The sequence below is a fragment of the Emys orbicularis genome, chromosome 4 (genome assembly GCF_028017835.1).
Source record: "Emys orbicularis isolate rEmyOrb1 chromosome 4, rEmyOrb1.hap1, whole genome shotgun sequence".
Taxonomy (NCBI): domain Eukaryota; kingdom Metazoa; phylum Chordata; order Testudines; family Emydidae; genus Emys; species Emys orbicularis.
The window spans coordinates 99,192,541-99,214,339 of record NC_088686.1 but is presented as its reverse complement, the minus strand read 5'-3'; the positions used below and the strand labels follow the sequence as shown (position 1 = coordinate 99,214,339).

At 44.4% G+C, this 21,799-nt stretch overlaps 1 protein-coding gene across 1 annotated transcript in view; it reads right to left on the bottom strand.

The window, feature by feature from the left end:
- Nucleotides 1-21,799, bottom strand: part of DKK3 (dickkopf WNT signaling pathway inhibitor 3) — a 57,655-nt gene that overhangs the window by 2,349 nt on the left and 33,507 nt on the right. Inside the window, exons 5-7 of the mRNA XM_065403882.1 lie at nucleotides 11,383-11,475; nucleotides 9,135-9,279; nucleotides 3,516-3,672 (exon numbers count right to left, since the gene is read on the bottom strand). Coding sequence (XP_065259954.1) covers nucleotides 3,516-3,672; nucleotides 9,135-9,279; nucleotides 11,383-11,475 — 395 coding nt within the window. The remainder of the gene's footprint in view (nucleotides 1-3,515; nucleotides 3,673-9,134; nucleotides 9,280-11,382; nucleotides 11,476-21,799) is intronic.

Sequence of the window (21,799 nt, the reverse complement as noted above, 5' to 3'; positions counted from 1 at the left end):
GTACATAAGCCATGGCCTCTCCACTTTGTCGCCATTGGGGATTTCACGCCAGTAATGTGTTGGATGGAAAGTTCCATTTTCATTGTCTTTGGGGAACATGAAGTTTTTCACTTGCTGTGGCCCATGCAATACAAGGAAGTCACTCAGGCTACTGCTCAAGTGGGTCCACAGTCCTGGATCATCTAGACTTAAGGAACTAAACTCAGCAGCAGCTGTTCCTTGCGCCTCCACCACACTCTTCTCTGATCTACACTTTTCTTCAGGAATGTGTATGGTTACATCCATTTGAGATGGAGATATGGATGCTGCAGTAGCTTCCAGGTCACCTGCACTCTGACTAACTGGAAGATCAGGCATCTCCTCACCACTCACATCCTCACTGGGGCCGGAAGGCTCACCGTGAACATGTATGTCTATGTATCTCAGGAGAGCTCCTTCCTGCTTAGATAGAAAAGCTTCCTTTGCTTTCTTTCTTTTTCTGAATGCTGCCCCAGAGGGGCGTTTTCGTCTTTCACTCATGAGTGCTGTTCTGTGCCAGCTATAGTGGCTCTCAACACACAGTTGAAGGGGACAAATAAGCAGGCTGGTTGCAGGGCCTGAGTGAGGAAAGATATCAGCATGTTAAGGGCCTAACTGGCTCCTACTACTTCAGTTGACTGCCTGTTCTTCTCAAGTGGGTTCAGGGAAGCAGCAGGAAACAGGAAGCTCCCTGAGAAGCTGGTGTTAATCAGTCCAGGCTCCTCGGGGTGCTAGAGAGGTACATAAGAGGCTGCTCCTCCTCTCTCTCCCTGCAGCTCCTGCTGCTTTCTGTTATTCCCTCTCACCTTTTCTCCTGCCAGCCTGTTATGTCTCTTGTACCCTCCTTCCTCCAGCACAGCACTCCACCATCTCTGTGCCTCTAGAGCAGAGAGAATACATATGCACCAGCAGCAGACACAATTTTCTACGTTCTGGGTCCTAGTGCCCCCCCCCGCCCAGTCTGGCACCTGAGACGGTCGCCTCAGTTCGCCTCATGGTAAGGCCAGCCCTGGCAGGGAACCTCCGAGGCTGTTGGTGGCTTCACTGGAGTCAGAGCAAAGACTGTTGCTGTGCCTGGAGCTGACTGAGGTGGGCCTGCAGTGAAGGACTGTGAGTAACCCCCACTCTTGTTTGGGAAAGTACTTTCAAGGGCAGGGGCACAGCAGAGAGACTGAGTCTGAGGAGAGGCCAAACGATCTTGCCACTGAACCAGGACCCAGAGCTGCTGACATTTGGTGGAGCCAGCTCCAATCGTCAGCGGGGTTGTGCAGCTTGTTGCCTTGGCTGGACTGATACACAGAACCAACAGAGTGCTGTCTCCAGCTGCAGATCTCCAAGCGCGCCCACGCAAGCAAGTGCCTAGGACTGTGGAATCCAGAGGAGTGTACAATCCGGGATGGGGTAAATGGTGGCAGTGTAAATGCCAGTTACAGAAGTTTCATTTATTACTGTATACTATATTTGTTCAACTGCCCCCGTGGATTTAAATTAGCAGTGACATCAAATTTTAGACCAGGGGTCGGCAACCTACGGCACGCAAGCCGATTTTGAGTAGCACGCTGCCTGCCCGGTGAGAGGAGGAGGAGGAGGAGGGGCGGAGGGGCCGGAATGCACCACGCTGTGGGAAGAAACGGGGGAGGGGGAAGCTTGGCTGCCGCAGGATCAAGCTTCTGCCTCCTGCCCCTGCAGGGGAGAGCGGTGGGGAGGGGGTCCCGGCCCCCCGCCCCACTCAGCCCCCACCGCTCTCCCCTGCGGGGGCAGGAGGCAGAAGCTTGGTCCTGCGGCAGCCAAGCTTCCCTCCTCCCCCGCTTCTTCACACAACGTGGTGCATTCCGGCCCCTCCTCCTCCCAGAGGAGCAGAGCTGAGCGCAGCGTGCTCGCTGCTCCATAGAGCAGGCAGAGAGAGGTAGGGACGGGCCTGGGGGAAGGGGGTGGAACAGGGCATATCCCTCCCAGCCCCCTGCCATGAACCGCTCAGGGCAGGGGGCTGGGAGCACCCCCACGAGCCGAGCACCCCAGCCTTCTGCCCTGCACCTCCCCACCCCAACACACACCCAGCCCTCTGCCCTGACCTCGAGTTGCCCCCAACACCCAGCCTTCTGCCCTGCACCTCCACATACACCCCAGCCCTCTGCCCTGACCTCGAGTCCCCCCCCACACCCAGCCTTCTGCCCTGCACCTCCACACACCCCCCAGCCCTCTGCCCTGACCTCCCCCCAACACCCAGCCCTCTGCCCTGAACCCCCCCCCCACACCCAGCCTTATGCCCTGCACGGACGACACACCCCAGCCCTCTGCCCTGACCTCGAGTCCCCCCCCCACACCCAGCCCTCTGCCCTGAACCCCCCCACACCCCAGCCCTCTGCTCTGACCTCGAGTCCCCCCCCACACCCAGGCCTCTGCTCTGAACCCCCCCCAGCCTTGTGCCCTGCACCTCCACACACCCCAACCCTCTGCCCTGAACTCGAGTCCCCCCCCAACACCCAGCCCTATGCCCTGAACCCCCCACCCAGCGGGCTGAGCAGGCTGGCGGCGTAAGTTCAGCATTTTAATTTAATTTTAAATGAAGCTTCTTAAACATTTTGAAAACCTCGTTTACTTTACATACAACAATAGTTTAGTTATATAATATAGACTTAGAGAGAGACCCCTTCTAAAAAAACGTTAAAATGTATTACCGGCACGCAAAACCTTAAATTAAAGTGAATAAATGAAGACTTGGCACACCACTTCTGAAAGGTTGCCTACCCCTGTTTTAGACGGTTATATCCTGATTTTTTTAAATTGTTAAGTAAAGGTGTGTGAACTCTAATTTATGTATATTGGATGTATATTATTTATAATTGGTGTTTTTGAGTTGGTACTTTTGAGATTATATTGTGTGTGTACAAGGGCCAGCCAGGTGGAGGCACCGCCAATTTTAAAGTCCTTTAGGAGTAAAGGGACTGCAGCAGAGGATTCCCATCTATCCAACAGCACCACTGGGATACTCAGGATCTTCTTTAATATCAACAACATCAGGTGCCCAGGCACACAGGTGAGTGTTCCCTGCTACCGAGTAACCCAGGGAGGAAAGGGGGGTTACAGTCTCAATTACAATCAGATCAAATACCCTGCATGACACTGGACAAAAAACAGGAATACACTGTGCGCCTTCTAAAGTGCAGTTCAACTGTGACTGTATCAAACACCACCTGCAATGACAATCCACTGCCCCCTTGCTAATGACTACACAAATACCAGTAGCCACTTCCTGACAGGCGAGAATAGCAGTGTCTGTTAGGACAATGTAAAAGGCTTTAGACATTTTTATACCAGTGAGGATTTTTTCCAGTTAGTGGTGAAGAAGGCAGTCAAGATTTTCAGAGCCCACAACACTGAGCAGCTTGCAACAAGAAACTACTCAGTGCAGAGTGGGGGTGTTTCACACAAACAAACCTTGAAAGGGTTCAAAGAGTCTCTGGTGAAAAAAGCTTTTGATCCTTCCCAGGCCTTACCTGTGAGTCTGGCATATCAAGCCATTTGCACATGGGCAGCGCTCAAGCACTCCATCTGGTTCCAGTTCCCATGTGATCAGGTTCAGGAGTTTGTTTGAAGGATCATGGCAAGGTTCTCCTGCTGCAGGTAATGGAGTACACACAGGAAACAGAAGATCTGCATGCAAAAATGATAAATCCATAAGGATTTTTGATCCACAGGGTAACTAGTCAGTTCTGCATAGGAAAGATTCACAGTGAGCCAGGAGCTCTTTTCAATCCCTCACCCATGGGAGAGGTGTATCTCTCACCTGCCTTTCCACTAGACGGAGTAAGATTTCAAATCATTTATACTGTGGCTCTGCCTCATGTTCAGGCTAAGACAATCCCCATCCTCTTCACCAAAAGGCCAGCAACGATTTGGCAATAAATTGATAACTGCATTTCTGTAATGCCCTTCCCCTGAAGAGAGGTATTTTATAAAAATGGGTGAACATACCATTCTACAAAGGAGGCAGCAGTGAGCAGTAACTGTTGAAACCTACCAGGATTTTTAGGTTTTAGATCTGGATGCAGGAGTTTGCATCTTGTTTTCCAATTTATTTATTTTTATGATTTCTTTGAAAGGATTAAATGTGCACTGCAGTTATTCAAAAAATAGTCAGGATTACAAGAAGTCACCACAAACAAATGTATTAATTAATTTAGGAAACCCCCCCCCCATTATAAAAAAAAAGCCTACACCAAAAACAAACTACAGTGACAGATCAAAAAAGCAAAATGGACTCAAGTGGGACTTATGTCAGAGAGGCCTTATGCTAACCCTCCGCACACAGGTAAAATTAACCCTTTAGAGAGAGGAGTTATTTACCAGAATGCTGTGCAGTTTGGGACTCTTGTTACAGAAAGCAAAGATGACCAGAAAAGGAAAGCACTCCAATATACATCAGTACTCTGGAAGTACAGGAGTTTCAGGAATATCCAAATGCAGGTCCTGACAAACACACACACACTCCGCTCCCTGATGGTGACTTTTAATTAACAAAAGACCTTGCATTGCCATTAAAAAAATTAGAGGCAAATTGAAAAGATAAGTCACTTAGTTGGTACAGTAAGTGGTGGTCTTCAAGATGTGTGTTCCTACAGGTGCTCCACATCAGGATGTATATGCCTGTGCACTCTTGATCAAAGATTTTTGTCAACTATGGGTACGTGCCTGTGCCCTGGACACCCTCATGTCCTGATACAAGGCTATATTGGGAGATGTGGACTCACCACCACTCCAGTTTTCTTAAGCACGGAAGTCCAATGAGAGACTCCAAAGCAGAGGGGAAGAAGGGCGGGTAGTGGACCGACCCATAGGGGGACATATCTTGAAGAACTCTAGTTACTGTACAATGTGTCCTCGCCTCCTCCTTTGAGTAGTGTCCCTATGGGTGCGCGACTCCAGAGCAGTATCCCGATCATGGGGGGAGGGGGCTGCTGAGGAGGCAGATTCAGTACAGATCGTGGAACACCTCGCCAAAAGCCACGTCAGCGCTGGAAGTCATCACAAGAGTGTAACACTCAGAAAAATGTGTGTAGCAAAGACCTGGTGGCTGCAATGCAGATGTGTGAAATAAGTATTTTTTCAACAGGGCTACTGAGGTAGATTGAGCTCTGGTGGAATGAGTAATGACGCTGAGGGGGCTGAACCTCTGAGGCTTCATAATAGGTTAAGGAGTATCCTGCCACCGATCTAGATAGTCTTTTAGTTGGAAATCACCTGTCCTTTCTGTAACTGAGATATAAAGCCTGGGTGAAGCCCTAACAGGTCCTAGTATTCCCTAGGCAGAAGGCAAGGGCTCTTACATCCAGTGTGTTGAAGGCTCGACTCTTCTCTTGAAGAGCGAGGCTTGGGATAAAACACCAGGAGGTGAATCTACAGGTTGATGTGAAATTCTGAGGAAACCTTGGCAAGGAAGAGAGGGTGTGAACATGGTGTCACCTTGTCATGACAGAACACCGTATAGGGAGTCCACCATCAAGACTCCAAGCTCCCCTATTCTCTTGGCTGAGGTGATGGCTACCAGGAACATGGTCTTAAGGGACTGATGAAGAAGGGAACAGTTTGCCATAGGTTCAAATGGGAGTTTTCGTCAGCACCTTGAGGACTAAGCTGAGGTCTCGTGGTGGATTTGTACATCAGGGGAGCAATCTTGCTCTATACCTGAGAGCCATCTAGTAGCCTTGAAGTGAAGTGCTGACAGATTCAGATGAGTGTTTGATCCCGATTCCTGGGTGAGGTGGTTCAGTCACAGAAACAGGTGGATCAGTTCTGGTAACCCCGCCTGCCTTGGCCAAAATGGTGCTCTGAGGATGTCAACTAATTTTTTTTGTTTCAATTTGTTCAGGACTTTCAGCAATAATGGAGCCTGACGACAAGCGTAAAGCAGTATGCAGAGCCAAGGAATGGAGTTGCAGAGAAATCTATCTGTGGATGGCCCCAAGTAAGGCATCTCTCTCAGAATACCTCATTGTTCAGCTCCCATTTGTGGTCGGTGCTGAAATGTCTGCTGAGGGAATCCGCCATTGTGTTCTGTAGTCCTGGTACATAAAGCGCTGAGATCTGTATGCAGTGTGATAGATCCATAGTTTTATAGATTCAGCACACAAGGCCTGGGATCTTGCACTTCCTTTACGACTGATATAATACACTGTTACTCTGTTGTCCAGCATTATGCTGATTGGATGGCCCCTGATGTGGGGTAGGAAGTGCTTGCCTCCATAACAAGCTTCTCAGCGCTCCAATGTGTTGATATGGAGGTTGGACTCCTCAGGAGGCTATGTTCCTTGAGTGTGAAGCTGAGATTCTGGCAGTGTGTGCCCATCAGGGAGTAGTCTGTAGTGATGGTCCTTGCACACCTTTCATAGATCTTTCCACCAACGGAGAGAGTAGAGAACCCTCCGAGGTACTGACACCCATTCACATAGACTGTGCTTGCTTGGGGTATGGACGATTATTAGGCAGGCTGAAGACAGAGTGTAGCCTTACTAAGGGTATCACAAATGTACAGGCTGCCATATAGCCCAGAAGTCATAGACAAGTCCATGCTGTGGTTTGCAGGCTTTGTTGTATCTCTGAAACAAGACTGGACTCTGTGGTAAATCTGTCCTTGCGCACGTTTGCCTGGCTATGGAGGAGTCTAGAGTAGCCCCAATGAATTCTCTGCATTGGGTGGGTATGAGGATAGTTTTTTTTTTCCATGTTGAGGCAGATGTGGATCCACCCATAGGGTCGCTACTCAAAGAAGAAAGTTAACTTCCTACAGCTGTTGGTGATTATCTTAGAAATATTTGGGAAAACTGAATTATTGAACTGTCATTCTCACAATAGCAAGTGATGTAAAAAGACAACAGCAATCTTCATGAAAGAGCTTTGAGCAGGTTGTTTTTTCTAAGATTATACAACAGACTTTTACCATTAAGATCACAATTAACCAAAACGATTAAAAGAATGAAACCTTCAACAAATCTTCTGCAATTACTCAAGGCCCTAGACTGGTGTATAAAGCTGAATTTACAACATAATATATTAGGCCTGATTCTCATCTACACTAGTGTCCCTTTGCACTGTTCTGGCTGTGGGGCTTAGTGGAGAGGGCACTTAACTAGGACTCAGGAGACCTAAGCTCTATTCCTGGCCTGCTAGGTGACCTTGGGCAAATCACTTTCCCTCAGTTTCCTCATCTGTAAAATGGGGATAATGATACTGACCACCTCTGTAAAGCACTTTGAGATCTACCAATAAAAAGAGCTACATAAGAGTTAGGTGGTGGTGGTATTTAAACAGTACCTCCTTTAAAGCTTTAATACCATTGTTCTGGGCAGGGAAATAATCACCGTTTTCATTAACTTTAGATTTTCCCTCTACAGCTACAGCAGGGGTTCTCAAACTGGGGGTCAGGACCCCTCAGGGGGTCGCAAGGTTATTACATGGGGGGACGCGAGCTGTCAGCCTCCACCCCAAACCCTGCTTTGCCTCCAGCATTTATAATGGTGTTAAATATATAAAAAAGTATTTTTAATTTATTAGGGGGGGTCACACTCAGAGGCTTGCTATGTGAAAGGGGTCACCAGTACAAAAGTTTGAGAACCACTCAGCTACAGGCTTTGTTCTAAGCATTTTTTATCAAGTCAGGAGCTAACTTTGACTTGAGTCGAATTTGCTGTGAAGGGTTTGTATTGATTAAATAATCATCTTCAGCACGATACTGGAATTGTACTGCTTCAAATGCAATTATTGCTGGCTCATATCACAGAAGAAACTGGGGTTCAGGGAACAGTGTGTTCCCCTCACTATATGTCCATCCCTACACTAGTGAAGCCAGTTGATGTTTTGCGATTGGCTTCGATGGGATCCAGGAGCAGGATTTGAGTCCCACTTGGGGAAGTGATATTAGCAGTCAGAAGACTTGCTAAAGTTGCTCCTTCTTTCCTGTTTCTTCTTAGGGGAGGGGTTTACAGAAGAGTCCCTGTTGAAGCTCATCAAATTCTGTAGATATTTTAAAATAAAGAAAACCCTGATGAACAAGGAAATAATCCAAAACTGTTCTCTGCAAAGCAAAGTCTCCTTTATAGTGCTCTGTATTTAGCGTTAACAAGGAAAAACTGCGCACACCCAACTGACTCAACTTGGATGGTGCCTGAAATGGACCTTCTTCCCATTCCACGTGACATTCCCTAGCACTCTGATACAATGGTTCTAGGCAGCAGAAGTCATCCCAAGTCCAAAGATGTGAGGCGGCTTCTTGGTCATGGGAGAGGCCAATATAGGTAGCAACATAGAAAATGGTCTCCCTGGACTAGAGGAAATGTTGAGGTTGGCACTAATACTGCAGAAGGGAGGAGGGGCATGAGGGCGACACACAAGACTGTCGTGGATAAGCAGACAAAGGCTTGGGATTGACTGGGTGGAAAGAGCAAGGCCCAGGCCTGAAGAAACAAATTGCTTATTTGCCTTTCACTATGTCAAGCTTCACTTCTGTAAGCCTCAGACTCTCTCGTGGGCTAATGGGGTGTTCTGTAGTGCCCTTCTAGTTCATGTCCTGTCCAGGACACTGTTGTGTACTGGACTGCATCATAATACCCAACAGTCTTTCATGCTAGAACCTCACATTTATGCAATCACCTGTATTGGTGGTCTCCCTCTCTCTAATGTGGGAAGGGCCGTTCAGGGGAAGCAAAAGTGGTTTTTGACAGAGCAAACTGAGAATCTCAAATATTTTCCACTCTACAAGGCAAAAAGTAAAACACACTAGGTTTCTCCTTGGTATGAAAATTGGGCAAGGCTGTTATATTGTCTTCAAATGACTGTAGCTGCCCATTAAAAACACACTATACCCTGCGCTCTTCTATTTGCTCACACCATTCCGATCTAGATTGTTTGAAGAATGTCACTTTCACGGTAATGCAGTCCTGTAGGAAGTGCCTTCTCCCTCCCAACTCTAACTGCATTCTAAAGGCTTTATCACAACACACTCCACAGAGCAAAGGAGAGAATTACCCATTAATTTACACAGAGAGTTAGCTACTTCCGCTGAGTTGAAGATCCTCTTGCACTATAAAATGAATAGAATAAAAAAAGCAAAACCAGTTTACCTTTCTGAAAAGCACAGCATGTCCCAGGATTACAGTCATGTTGATTTTCACAAATTGTGCCATTCTCGCCTTTTGATGCAGCTTCCACACATTCACCCCAGACGCAAAGCTGGTCTCCACAGCATTCAACATCTCGGGAGCAAGGCTTAGAAGAAGGAGAGGGAAAAATCACTGCAACAAAATTCTCTTTTTAGCACCAGCATTGAACTCAGCACTAAAGCATAGCAACCACTGGTAAGGATAAGCACAGACTTAAGGCCCAGATCCTGTAAGCAGCTCTCCGTGTGTTTTCAACTTTAAGCATGTAACTAATCCCATAGGTTAAAACAGGACTATTCATGTGCTTAACCTTAACTGCAAAGGGGAAACTAGATCCTGGAGAGCTCTGAATCACTTTAAAGCAATGCTGCACCCTCTAGCTGATAATCAAGAGGCTTAAAAGAAAAGGGCCAACTCCCACTCAAAGGAGGGAAAAGGGAAGCAAAGTCCCCAGAGAAAGATAGTTCCTAGGACAACAGCTTTCCAAATGTACCAGTGGTACATACCTGGTATGCATACCTATATGCACTGTGTTGTTTTTTTTTTTTAAATAATTTGATTAGCCATCTCTCAGATTCCTGGTAACTTCAGGGTTCAGAATTGTGACAACAGGGTTCTCTGTGTACAGCCCACCCCAATATGCATGCATATTGCATGCCTCCCAAAGACAGAGGGGTTTCCCCTCCTGGGAGTGAGACTTTTGGGGGACTACACTCAGGGCCTGTACCCTCTGCTCATTATTAAGCAAGGGTTATTTGCAAAATTTGGATAGGAATCCAGGACTGGATCTCAAGCCAATTTGCAGTGTGAGGCTATTTAGAGCTGGGGTGTGTCTAGGGCCCATTTTTAATATACAATAGGCTACAAATATTCTACTGAACACTATGCAAAATGTAGACATTTCATGTTTATATAAAATCTCCTGTTTTTACATAAAATCCTGTAAAATCTCAGTTCTTGCTTTGGGTTTATCTAAATCGCAGTAGTACAATGATGAAACAAAAACAAAAAAAGCCCATTAAAATACTGTCAAGCAGGTCTTTTCACTGTCACTTGGGGTCTGAGCCTGCAAAGACTTACACATGTGCTTAACATTAAGTATGTGAGTATAGTAGAACTCCTATTTTATGAACTAATTAGGGACTGAGAATTTCATAAGTTGAACATCTCAAAACTAAGTAGTGTGTGTAAATTACAGTACAGTGAACTGCATGGCTTTCTTCTTGTCCTTTAAACCATTGTAAAGCAATTTCCTATGTGTTGAAATGAATGTCAACTTGTTCTTTGACATCACTAGGAAGGACATGCTATTCCTTCCTAATTGGAAAAAATGGTTGTTCGTAAGATTGGTTTCCTAAAATGAAGGTTCACCAGGAGTCCCACTGAAGTCAATAGGACTATTCATGTGTTTCAAGCTAAATGTTTGTGTACGTTTTTGCAGAATAATGGCCTCACACAGCAGTTTTTAGAATATAATATCCTGTGGGTAACAAGAACTTGCAGCAGGACTTGCTTATTTGTTCCTTTTAGGCTCTATGGACTATATAGTTTTTGAACAAATATTTAGTTTCACTCCAGGCTAGCAAAGGAATATGAATGAAAAATACATCTGGATATGGAGATAAAAACATTTAATGAAAAGACTCCGTTTGACTCTTAGCAGGACTCTAAGCACAAGGAGCACTACCTCCTAGCATTGACAGCCCTGTGAGAAGATAACCTACTATTGCTACCAGCTGAGGGAGTTAATCCTTTAGCTGAAATGGCAGAGGTTTGCTCTTAAGTTCCCAGATTCAAACACTTAATGACCCATGCGGGAGGGAGTTACACAAACACAAATGGAGCATGTTCATGTAGGTGTATGGACGCAATGTGCAACTTGTCATTTTTATCATGTTAGGCAGCAAAGTCACTAATTCTTTTCTATAAGTGTCTGATTGAACTCTAGCTGAAGTCAACCGGAGTTGGATTGAGTCCTAAAGCACCAGTGAATAGAATCCTTATAACACACACAAGAATATGCAGGGCAAGAAAAAGCATTCTGTATATGCATATTCAGTGTTTGCTGCTGTGATACCCTTTCCCCCCCCCCCCCCCCCGCAAACAGAACTTAACCAATAGAGATATCACTTTTGGTCAACGGCCATTAACGATGGTCCTTTATGTGGTGAGACAGTTTTTGAAGACCATACAAGAATTCGGTACTTACTGAATGTTGGGTTTTACAGAGCTGACATAGGTATTCGAAACTGGAGAACTGGCAATATTTCCCTATCTCACAATCCTCATCAATTATGCACTCCTAGAGAAAGGAATTGGAAATCGCTTGATTAAATAATTGGACTTGCTACTGCTGTTTAACAGACATCAGCACTTTTTAATAAAATACTAGAAGGTCTTAGAAAACCTAGAAATGCTTCTCTCTCTTTTATACAAATTTGCAGTGGCTAACTGGAAACCATCCCCCACTCCAGATGGCTAGCATGCTGTAACAGGAGAACACTGTTACCCTGGCATATTTATACATTGTTGAAAACTATGCAAAAGAGAAGCTTTCCGACAGGCTCAACTAGTTCTTCTCCCTCAAAGTATGCTGCGGGGGACCCTCAGCTTCTTGTAAGAGGATTAATATCACCGAACCTAGTAACATTAATTCATTTCTTGTTCTGCTCTTCTGGGCATTCCAGGTAAAGAAAACTGAAGGCATTTTCCTCAATGCGAGGGAACAGACTCAGGGCCCAATTGTGAATGGAGGTGGAGACAGATGGAAGTGAGACCACATCACAGCAGCAGCCCTAGGAGCAATGTTTGAGGACTGTGTGTGGGAGACAGTGCTGTAGCAACTCCCTAGCCCTATGAAAGGATGCAGCACTCACTCAACTGCAGGCCAGCCACCAGCTCCACACCGCCTCCCCATGGCCCCATCTGGTAGGTTAATGCTGCTGGTTTCTAATCCCCCATAGAACTGTGCCTGGCCCCTGCAGGCATGCGAGGGTGGGGCTTGAAGGGAGAGAGAAGGCTCTTTTTGCCTTTCTCCTCCCCTTATGCAGGGCCAGGCACAACCTCTCTTGAATACGCTGTCGCACAACTGTGACCTCAGCCAAACTCTCCTGCATTATGTTAGTGCTTCTATCAAAAAAGCATTTATATGCTGTCAAAGTACAGTGTGTTCTTTACGGCACTGGCAATCTTAAAAATGATGGAAACACTTAGCAACACTAAACTAAGCTTGTATCACAAAAGAATGGCAGTCTTGTTCCTTGTTAATAACAGCATGTTTGTCTTCCTTTCCTTGTTGCTTCACAGGCATCCCATGATCCCAAGTTCTGTAGTTTCACTCCGAAACTAATCAGAACCACAAAATTACACAGTAATGTGCCCCTAATCCCAATAATCATTCTTTTAACATAGTCTAAATACTGTAATGCAAAATGGCTACATTCCATATATATTACAAGTATCTAGAGCCATATTCTCAGCTGCAGTATAAGCTCCACCGATATCAGACGCACACCAATTTATACCAGCTGAAGTCTTAGACCAGAGGTTCTCAAACTGTGGTCCATGGACCACCAGTGGTCCATGAGCTCCGTTCAGGTGGTCTGCGGACAGTTCCCTCTAAGGTGCGCACCTGAGCAGCTGCACACAAGAGAATGAAGGGCCACCCCGCGGCTCCACTAATTAGGTGCCTGGACCCTGGAGAAAATGCACATATAAGGTGAGGTGGTGGCCTTGGGGGGAATAGAGGGTAGTTGGGAGGGGGCAGTGGGGTGAGAAGAGGAGGTGGAGGAAATTTGTGATGTGCAGGGCTGCAGTGGCCAGAGAAAGAGGCGGCTGTCCCCAGCTCTGGGGCTGCGGCTGCCAGGGAGAGACCTCCCTCCTTCCCAGCCCCAGCTCTGTGGCTGCTGTGGCGGGGGAGAGACCTCCCTCCTTCCCAGCCCTAGCTCAGGGGCTGCCACGGCAGGGGAGAGGGGGCACATCCTTTGCATTAGAAAGGTAAGACTACTGATATTAAAATATGAGTTGTGTGCTTTTATTTGTAGAACAAAAAAACATTAATTTTTTTTTTATGTAGCACTTTTATCCAAGGTGCTTTACAATAGTTAGCTAACAGTACAAACAACATTTTGAAAGATCATTAAGTGGTTCACTGAGACCCCCAGCAATTTTCCAGTGGACTGTGCAAAAAAAAAGTTTGAGAACCACTGTTCTAGACTATACAGTTCAAAGTAATTCACCACATTAAATGCTTTAGAAATGCATATAATAAAATATTTGGTTTTCCATGACATCGGAATGTTTGACTTCACTATATTAATAGCTGGGTTTAATAAAAAGAACTAGTTCAGGACTGGTAACTATTTCAGGAGGACTCAAGCTTAATTCATAAAAAGGGCCACATATTCAGCAAAGTACTCAAGCATGTGATTAAATGTACGCAGATAAGCAGTGCCCCTGAGGTCAGCAGGACTAGTCACATGCTTAAGGTTGGGCACATGCCTATGACCATTACTGCCTCAGACTGTACCTCCTTGCCACAAGTTCCAAAAGAACTAGCAGGGAAGGATGATTCTTTGCTCATTCAGCCTAGAAAGAGGAAAAACAGTTAGTCAGAAATCCACACCACCTCCCATGGAAAATTCTGACAAACAACTCTGGACTTCAATCTCCAGTCCAGCTTGGTCTAAGGAGAGACAGGGGAGGAATGGGGGGAATACACTCAGTAAGTTAGGGTGACCAAACAGCAAATGTGAAAAATCGGGGTGGGGGGAAATAGGAGCCTATATAAGAAAAAGACCCAAAAATCGGGACATCGGGTCACCCTAGGGGAAGTGCATGTGCTCGTGTTTTCCAGGAGTGTCTGGCTCATGTGGTGGAGGAGAGTCTTGTACTTAATTACAACTGAAAAAGTTTTTTCTTTCAAATCAAATGGTAAATCTTGTTTTATAAAACTAGCTTCCTCCAGGCTAGCAGCAACATGGACAATTGAAGATTAAAATATAGCACAACTCCTCTATGACATAATCTGTCCTATATCATTTGGTACTTAAACTCTAATAGCAAGAGTCTCATTTGTTATTTATCAGTGTCGAAGCAGAGATCTGTCCAGAGACCCCTACGTTCTCCCAGGAGATTGATTGTTACTAGGTGAAGTTGAATCTGGAGTAGGCAGGCTGTCAGATACAGCTTTCATTCCTAGCTTCTACTGAACGTTTATTCTGAATTAGCTCAGATGCTTTTTCCCCACAGTCTCCCTGTTGCACCCCTCACAAACAGGGTGATGCACTGAAATTGTGGCATAATCTGTGGGTGCATATGGGTTCTAACACTAATCCAATTAGTGCAGCAAGATGCTGTCATCCAGATCAACCATAATTATTTGGGAGAGTGATTGCACTGTGAAATAACCATGGCTAACTAAGCATTATGGTCCCAGGCTCCACTGCATTCCCGGTTACAGCCGCCACACTGCAGTGTATCAAATGGGCTGAGTTGCATGGCAAGTAATGTTGCCCATTCAACTATCCATCTCCACAATATGAGATGGCTTTTAAACAGTTTTAAACTCCAATATCCACAGGATACAGACCAGGAGCAAAATACAGCCTTGAGCACAACTGCTTTTAAAGTCAATGATGTAACAGCAGGGTAGAATTTAGCCCAGGAGTGGTAGCTAACTGGCAGTCTTTTTTGTTTCTTCAAAAAAAATTGTATTATCAAATCTGGACTGCTATGCATAACCTTGATGCCTTTACAGCTTCATTTTTTCATTATGCCAGTTGTCCTCTGACTTTTTCTTTTAAACTGCGCCTCCACATAATGGGGAGGGTTGAAATCAAAACATTATGGAGTGGTTGAGGTTTTGTAGCTTCTCCAGTTAGCAGCAGCTTCTCCTCCTCACTAGCCACACTGCTACACAGCAGCACAGCTTTGTGCTCTCCGGCCAGTTTTCTACCCTTGCCTTTGTTTGCAGCTTCCACAAGTGAGCTTGTGGCTAAGCCACAGAATAAAATATCCTTTCATCCCTTATGTTCTCGGCAGATAATCATGTCTCATGCAGTCAGTCTGTCCAGTCATCTCCCAGAGAGTGGAAACCTTGCCACAGTTGTTTTAAGATTATGAAATAACTTTATTCAGCTTTGCAGCAGTTTCTTGCTACATTTAAAATCCCAACTCTCCACCTATCTTACTATCTCCGCTGCTTTAACGTAATGACCCCACTGACATTTTTTCATTCTTGCTGTCATCCATTAGTTTCTTTTTTAAAATTTCCACTCATTATGGGAATTTCCCTTCCACTCATGACAAAAAAAACCTGTTTTCTTCTACCCTCTTAATCTGTGTATTTTTCCTACTACTCTCGCTTATCTTCTGTTTATGAAGGAGAGTTATTCTGGTTTCTGAACACAGCACTTTCTTTTCATTGCCACCATCATCAGTTCTTCTATTTCCCGCTGGCCTGTATCTGAACCCACTGAAGCCTCTCTATGGGGTAGAAACAAGTCTAACAGCTTTGCCCTCATGTGGAGAGGCTTCCCTTCCAACCATTTTTGTGGGTGCTACTGCATGACAATGCAGCAACTGAGCACATGGCCAGCGACATGGTCTGCAGGTAGCCATCCTCACATGGAGCGGTTTATAAGGGGACAAGGGAACTCTCATAGGGACTGGAATCTTGTGACTGCCTCTTGAACCAAGTAGAGTTCTCAAGTCAAGGTTTTCTCATTCCATTCACTTCATTCATTCATTACTATGAATTCATTGCTGGCGCCGTACTCCACACCACCACTCTTCCCCCAAGTCTTATAATTGTCCTTAATGCAAAACCCTGCACCACAAATACACACATGTATAAATGTAGAACAGTTTGTTTTCTTAGGGCAACACCAGCAACAACTTGGGATACAAAACCTTCTAAACTCCAGCACAAGCAGCTGTTTTCACACATGGGGTTGGATTCTAAAAAAGAATCCACTTTCTTTCTGGAAACTTGCTCAGCTAACGTTTCAGGAAAATTTTTGTTTTCGTCCTGGAATCCATGGGGGTGGAAATTGCCTCCAGCATCCAGAACAGCTTCTCTGCAGCTGAGGTTTGCTGGGTATTTAAAACTGCGTGTCTTTTTGAAGCCCATCATTACTACTACTATTTAAAAAAATAGATAAATGCAGCAACAAGATATACACTAATCTCAATAGTATGATTTTACAGCTACCCAAGGAAAAAAGGCAGAGTGAAAAGCAGAGTGCAGATGTATTGCTGCACTAATGGGGCCTGTAATCTTGCAAGTTGCGCAACACCCTCATATGCCCTCTGAAGCCAGTGCCATTGGGGGTGGAAGGCACTGAGCACGTCCCCTGAGGGCTCTAGTGCACGAAGTTATACCCTTTGTAGAGTCTACTGCAATGCCAAGAAACAACTAAAAGCTATGAAAATTAGTAGTTAGGACCTGGCCCAAAGCCCATCGAAAACAATGGCACTCTTTCCACTGACTTCACTGTGTTTTGGATTTCAGGCCCTTAAGATGGAGATGCTGCCTGGAATGCCAGTTCTCCTGAATAGCAGATGTAAAGAAAGCTACTGATTTGTTGGCCCAACATTTTATATTTAAATTCAGAGATTAACCATTTTTATTATTCCTCGTGATAGTGAGATCTGTAACATGCATGACACAGAAACAAACGGAATAGTCCCTCTCTTATGGATGAGACTCTGTAGGGAATGAAAATTTAAGAGGGGTGTGATAGGTTTGATAACGTTTTACTTTTGCTTCTCTTCCAAATTTTTCTTCAAATATAACAATACAGTCTTTACATTACACCCAATAATAATATCTTTTTATAGAAGGTTCCCAAAGATGTTTTACAAACTGGACATACACATTGGCATACTAAGGGGCAGCCATTTCTGGATTGGAACACAACACTGTTCTGTGCCAACAACATTACACAATAAGTTTGAGAGGGAGAATTAAAGAGAATTTCTCTAATTGGTACTACAAAGGAGTACTGTATGCCACTACAGCTAATCTCTTATGGAAATATATTTTAACTTGAATTCTTCATATTGTTTTTGGTATCTCACTATGTAAGTGCTTTTAACATACTCTTACGTTAGTGATCTGTTATAGTGTTGTGATGCCATGCTTATCTTTGCTTCGCATATTTTCTTTTAAATTATCTGTATCTTAAAAAACAAGCAAACAAACCAATCTACTTGTCCAAAATCTAAAGGAAAAAAAAAATCTACAGGACGAAACAAAACAGCATGGGGTGTACTGTTTATGAATGGAGACAAAAGATGAGACTAGTAGATGTTGGGCAACACAGGGGATCCTTCACCAAGGAGGCAAACTAAGAGCATGGCTGTCTTATGAAATTACGGTCACAGCCAGTCTGGCTGTAAAATCCTCCAAGGACTTGGGGCGAGTAACGTTCTACATAAGGCATAAGAGTATCTTGTTAATTAAGTCTAGGCACTAAAACGTGTGTTATGATTTTGCTTTTATATGTAACTATTTGTTTCCAATACTTCTATTTGCTACTCCTCGAATCTCTGTGCTTTGTTAAATAACCTTATACTTGATTTCACGATACCCATATCTAAGTGCTGTGTGTTAAGCAGAGCCGTGATCTGATGTGTAACTGGTATGCTGGGGGGTACTGCTTCTTTAGAAGCAGCAAATCTGTGACTACTGCAAGTGGAGCAGCGACTGGAGACTCCAGGGAGCTGCTCAGAGGGCTTGACAGTTGGGATGTGCTTACAGAGTGACAGTGGGGCCTGTAAGGCCTAGTGGGGAGTGCTTGTGTGGCCCAGGGCCAGTGGAGCTGGGGAGTGAACCCTGCAGGCACAGACAAGGCTGTCTCAGATTAAGGGCGGGTGGCAGTGGGGTGCCTCAAAGATCTGGGTACCAAGAAAATGTGAAAAATGTGGCAGCCTGGAACAGAAAATCTTCCAGTATGGGAGGCCATCAAAACATGCAGCTGTGATGGAGTGAAGCCTGGGGCCTGTTCTTGCTCCCCAGGAAGTCTGTAAGTGCTTTGCTACTGAGATGACTAGGAGCACAATCGGGACCCAAGTCTGAGTTTCTTTTTTTTCCTATTTAAAAGAAATACCCTGGGTTACAGGATCAATTCAACTGTGCATCTTTTGAAATTCTCAACAGCCGCCATGGGACAGTGATGTATTTTGTTTAATATTAGGATTGGCTATCCAGGCATAGATCACTTCAGATGAGCTGGATGAAGCTTTTTAATAATGTTTTGTCATGGTGATCACTCCTGGTTTTCCATGAATTTAGGACCGAAGAGTTATACAATAGGGGATGGAATCCTGTCTCTATTGAAGTCAGTGAGACTTTTGCTGGGACATAGAGCAGGGGTGTATAAGTATGAAAAAAATCAGTGCAAATAGAAAATGTAGCACTGGTTCCTTGCAGCCACAGCCCTGGAAATGTCCAGTGTATACTACAGCTTCTAAAAGGTCTAAAAATGCCACTACACAAATGTGCCTCACTGCACACTTACAGAGTCCTGATATGAAGGAAATTACTTCTCAAAATTTGTGAACTGTGACTAAAACCTAGTGACAGTTTATGGATCCCTTCCAACCAATTCCAGGACACATTAAACTAAAGTATGTTTGTGGCAAGCTGCTCATCAGGCCAGCCATGGCTGATGTGCCCAAGCCAAACTACTTGTTAGTTCACATTCAATTGCAGTTTACTAGCAACAAACCCTTTAAAGTGTTCATATTCATTTTTTTATTCATACCAATATTTACATTTCATTTTTTAAAATCAATGTAAACCACTGCACACAGAGCTGGGTTTAAATGCTTTTCTATTACTGCTGCAGCTGGTATAAGCTGCTGAGTAGTGAGGAAAAAGCCATAAAAACTGTTTTATATACTACGTGTACATTAATACTATAATTAGAAAAGTGACAGAATTACACTGGGAGGAATGTTGTTTTAAAGGGAAATTACTACCATACCTTGCACTGTAGTAATTTTCTAGTTCCTGAGCTCTTGGTTGTCTAGACAGTAACTTTTCTTTTTCTGTGAGTACATAATGTGCTCATCTTTAATGAGGAGATATAAATTAATCTGGCTGGAAGAAACTCAAAGCCCTTGTAATAGTTTCCAGCAGGGCAAAGCTTGTCGGCACTTCACTGCCAAGCCCATACCACTATCATAAAAGCAAGGGCCTGGAAATGGGGTAGTCGTACATATTATCTTTGAGATCTGACATTGCTAAATGTGCTGCAAACTGTGGCATAGTCATAAACTGGAGCTGTACAGACACATTTGCAGATGTTTTACAACGTGGCGATAGGATTTCGAGCTCTGAAATCAGCCTCACTTAAAGGAAAGAAATGAGAGAATGTATGTTACTCTTTGGGGTTGTTTTGCCTCTGACGTTTTGGTACCACTCTTATTTCCTTGTAACGGAACTTAAATTTTCACTGGGGAAACATTATGTTTGCTAGCACTTTGTGTATAAACCATTCTGAATGTGAATCAATATAGTGGCTACTCCCCGTGTCTACTGAGAGACAGTAAAACAACAGCACCTAGTGTGCATAAGAGTGAGCATGTTTGAACATGTAACACCTAGTATACAATACCAGCAACCTCAAGTGTTCACAACCCACGAGTAAGACCCTCAAGATATGAAATTGGTTTAAAACTCATGATTTTAAAAAAAAAAGTTTACACTTTTGGGTTATTTTTATTTGCCTTCTGGTTTCTGAGATTTTTAAAGTACATTCAGGTCACGGTTCCAAAAGTTTCTTCAGAAACTCAAGAACTCTACAACCACTTAAAATAAATAAATCTGAGATTCGCATGCAACCAGAAGGACTCCATGAGCTAAAACTAAGGGGGGGGGAACCCACATATTCTGAGCTTGGCCACAATAAATCTTATGTGTGTGCTCCTGCTGTTGGTATAGATAGACCATTTGGAACATAATTTTGAAATTAAGTATTTAATTTCTTTGGGATATTCACCATAACTCATAGGAAGAGGGAAGAGCAATGATGTATAGAGTAGGTCAAGTCATGCCACTAAAAGAGGAGGGCATGGTGTGGAGTCTCCCCAATTTTATCTTTTTTTTTTTTTTTTTTTTTTTTTTGCATGGCATCAATGATTCTCATGAAAGGAGCTCAATGGAGAAGATGGAATGGACGGTAGCTCCACACAGATCCCTAGGAAAGTGCCCTTTGATATCCTGAAATTCTGCCTCACTGCTGGTCATCCTTTCCCATTTGTCAGAGCTGGTTTCTCAAGCCCAGAAACAGTGCTCCATAGAGTTAAGCTGCTCCAAGCAAATTTTATCTACAATCAGTAGTTCAATTTTAGCCTCCTCCTGCTTTACTGAAATGGCTCAGCAGTGTGGCAGCTGGCTCCCCAAGTCAACTGGAGGCGTGATCCAGGTACAATAGTGCTTGGACTGTGGTCACCGCTGCGTTCACTCCCTGCCAACTGGCAGCAGTCAGTTGGTGCTGACTCTCAGAAGACAGCTGCATCATAGAATGCAAGCAGCAGAATCATGGAAATTCACTGCTGTGACCCCCAAGTCCCAGGTTTCCAGTAGCTATCCCACAGTGTACTCAGAAAAATCCCAGAATGCACAGAGCGCAGCAGTAGGACAAAGCACCATGGCATATCTGCCAAAATGCTTTCTGAAAAGAATTAGTGCCATGTGTATGCATTGATTCAAGGGAAGTAGGCAAAAGCTGGCTGTGTGGATACAATTATTTCAGAATAGTTATTCCCCAATCGTTAGTGCACACAAACCTAATTTGCAACAAAAAAAAAAAGAAAAGAAAAGAAAAGAAAAAACCACCATTGTGTAGACAAGGTCCAAGAAGAAGGGTAACTCTTGCTGAAAGAACAGGAAGAAGGTGTGTCACTACTGAGGAAGATCCCTGAATGACAATGAAACAGAAGGTGAGCAAAAAGGAAAGATAAAAAGGGGAATCAAGAGGGAAACTGCACTGTAAGCAAGTAGCTAGTCACAGAGAATGTATTTTGATGTGAGTTGTGGCAGGATTTTCCATTCCTCTGCCATTAAGTGCATAGATTCAAGGGGTGCAAGTCTAACTTATTCCCACACCAAACAAAGCAAACAAAAAAGACAAACTGGCATGAGGCCTGGGGCCAGCTAGCCCTGCTCAATTATCAGACCCAGTTGAGAAAGTAACTAGTAAGTGATTATAAAAGCCAGCAAGTGGCTCAGGTGAAGGGGAATTACAGGGAGAAGCTGCAGAAATGGGCAGTCTCCTACAGTAGTCCTTGAGGAGGAAGACTCCTGCTGCTAAGCCTTGGTGTCATGGCTGGATAGAAGGCCACAGCCTGAAGTTTTGTTTTCTGTTGTGAGTTTGCCATTATTTGGACAATAAATGGAGCCCAGAACCAAGAGCTGGTCATTCCCTAATCTGGGGAGGAAGCCAGTGAATAGACAAAGGATGAGGGAATGGACATCCTGCTTTATAAAAGATGCACACAATCCTCATACATCCTGGGAGAGCCCACTGTACACAGTTCCAAATGTAGGTCACTATGCCTGCTTTGACACCAGAACAATCAGCAGGAATGTAATTCTGCAGGAGGAGGAACAGGTG